Here is a 1,124-nt window from a genome sequence, read left to right as displayed (position 1 = left end):
CACACACACACACACACACACACATACACACACGCACACGCACACAACACACACACACACACACACACACACACACACACACACAGTTGGCCGCGGGTTAGATGGCGGTTTCCAGGCGTTTGGGAGCTATTACCTTTTTCTTTGCCTGCAGAAGCTCCTGATAGACACTGGATCTGATGAAGCGACTGTACGAGTCACTCTTCATGAGTTTATAGATGTGCTCCTGATGGACAACAACAACAGCTGTCTAAAACTACATGAACTCATCATGTGACAAACATCAAACACACACACACACCTGAGCGTCTTCAAACGTGTAGCGGCCGGGATCTTTCACATTCTGAGTGGTTTTGTCGTAACTCCTGGAGTCCACGTTGATGGCACTCGGAGCTCCAGGAGCAAGAAACTCCTCCCAGATCTCCTGCACCCTGCTGGGCACCTCACGAATCGCCCGCTTCTTCAGCTCCTGAACGGCCAACCAAAACCTGCACACACACACAACACACGCTCAGAAAACACACACACACAACACACTGTTATAGAACACAAACCACGTTACCTCAGATTCTCAGAGCTGAACTCAGACTCCAGAAACGTCAGGAACTGTTCTCTCCCGACCGGATCCTTCAATACTTCATTAAAGCCAAACGCCCAGCGCTTCACCCTCTGCTGACCCGCTTCTTTACTGAAACACACACACAACACCAGCGCCTCAACACAATCATGACAACGGTCTCTTCTCTGACATGACATCATTAGATTCTCACAAAATCAAACTCACTTTTGTAAACTATTGTTCGCACACTTAAGCAAGCGCACACACACACACACACACACACACACACACACACACACACACACACACACACACACACACACACACACACACACATATCCCCGTGGGGACAGTCCATAGGCTGTATATTCTATATCCCTAACCCTATCCCTAAACCTAAACACACACACACACACCTGGCCTCTAGCTCCCAGCATGTGGTGTCATCAGAGATCCAGGGGTTTGAAGGTTCTGGTGTAGTGAAGAAGGGGTCGTACTCCATATACTGCTCTGAGAAACTCAACAAACTACACAGAGAGAGAGAGAGAGAGAGAGAGAGAGAGAGAGA

At 48.7% G+C, this 1,124-nt stretch overlaps 1 protein-coding gene across 1 annotated transcript in view; it reads right to left on the bottom strand.

Moving 5' to 3' along the window:
* Window positions 1-97: 97 nt before the first annotated feature.
* Window positions 98-1,124, bottom strand: part of rgs7b (regulator of G protein signaling 7b) — a 3,509-nt gene continuing 2,482 nt past the window's right edge. The window contains exons 2-5 of the mRNA XM_057327080.1: window positions 973-1,083; window positions 560-685; window positions 299-485; window positions 98-223 (exon numbers count right to left, since the gene is read on the bottom strand). Coding sequence (XP_057183063.1) covers window positions 98-223; window positions 299-485; window positions 560-685; window positions 973-1,083 — 550 coding nt within the window. The remainder of the gene's footprint in view (window positions 224-298; window positions 486-559; window positions 686-972; window positions 1,084-1,124) is intronic.

Source organism: Triplophysa rosa, unplaced genomic scaffold (genome assembly GCF_024868665.1).
Source record: "Triplophysa rosa unplaced genomic scaffold, Trosa_1v2 scaffold170_ERROPOS77850, whole genome shotgun sequence".
NCBI lineage: Eukaryota > Metazoa > Chordata > Actinopteri > Cypriniformes > Nemacheilidae > Triplophysa > Triplophysa rosa.
This window is presented reverse-complemented; position numbering and strand designations above follow the sequence as displayed.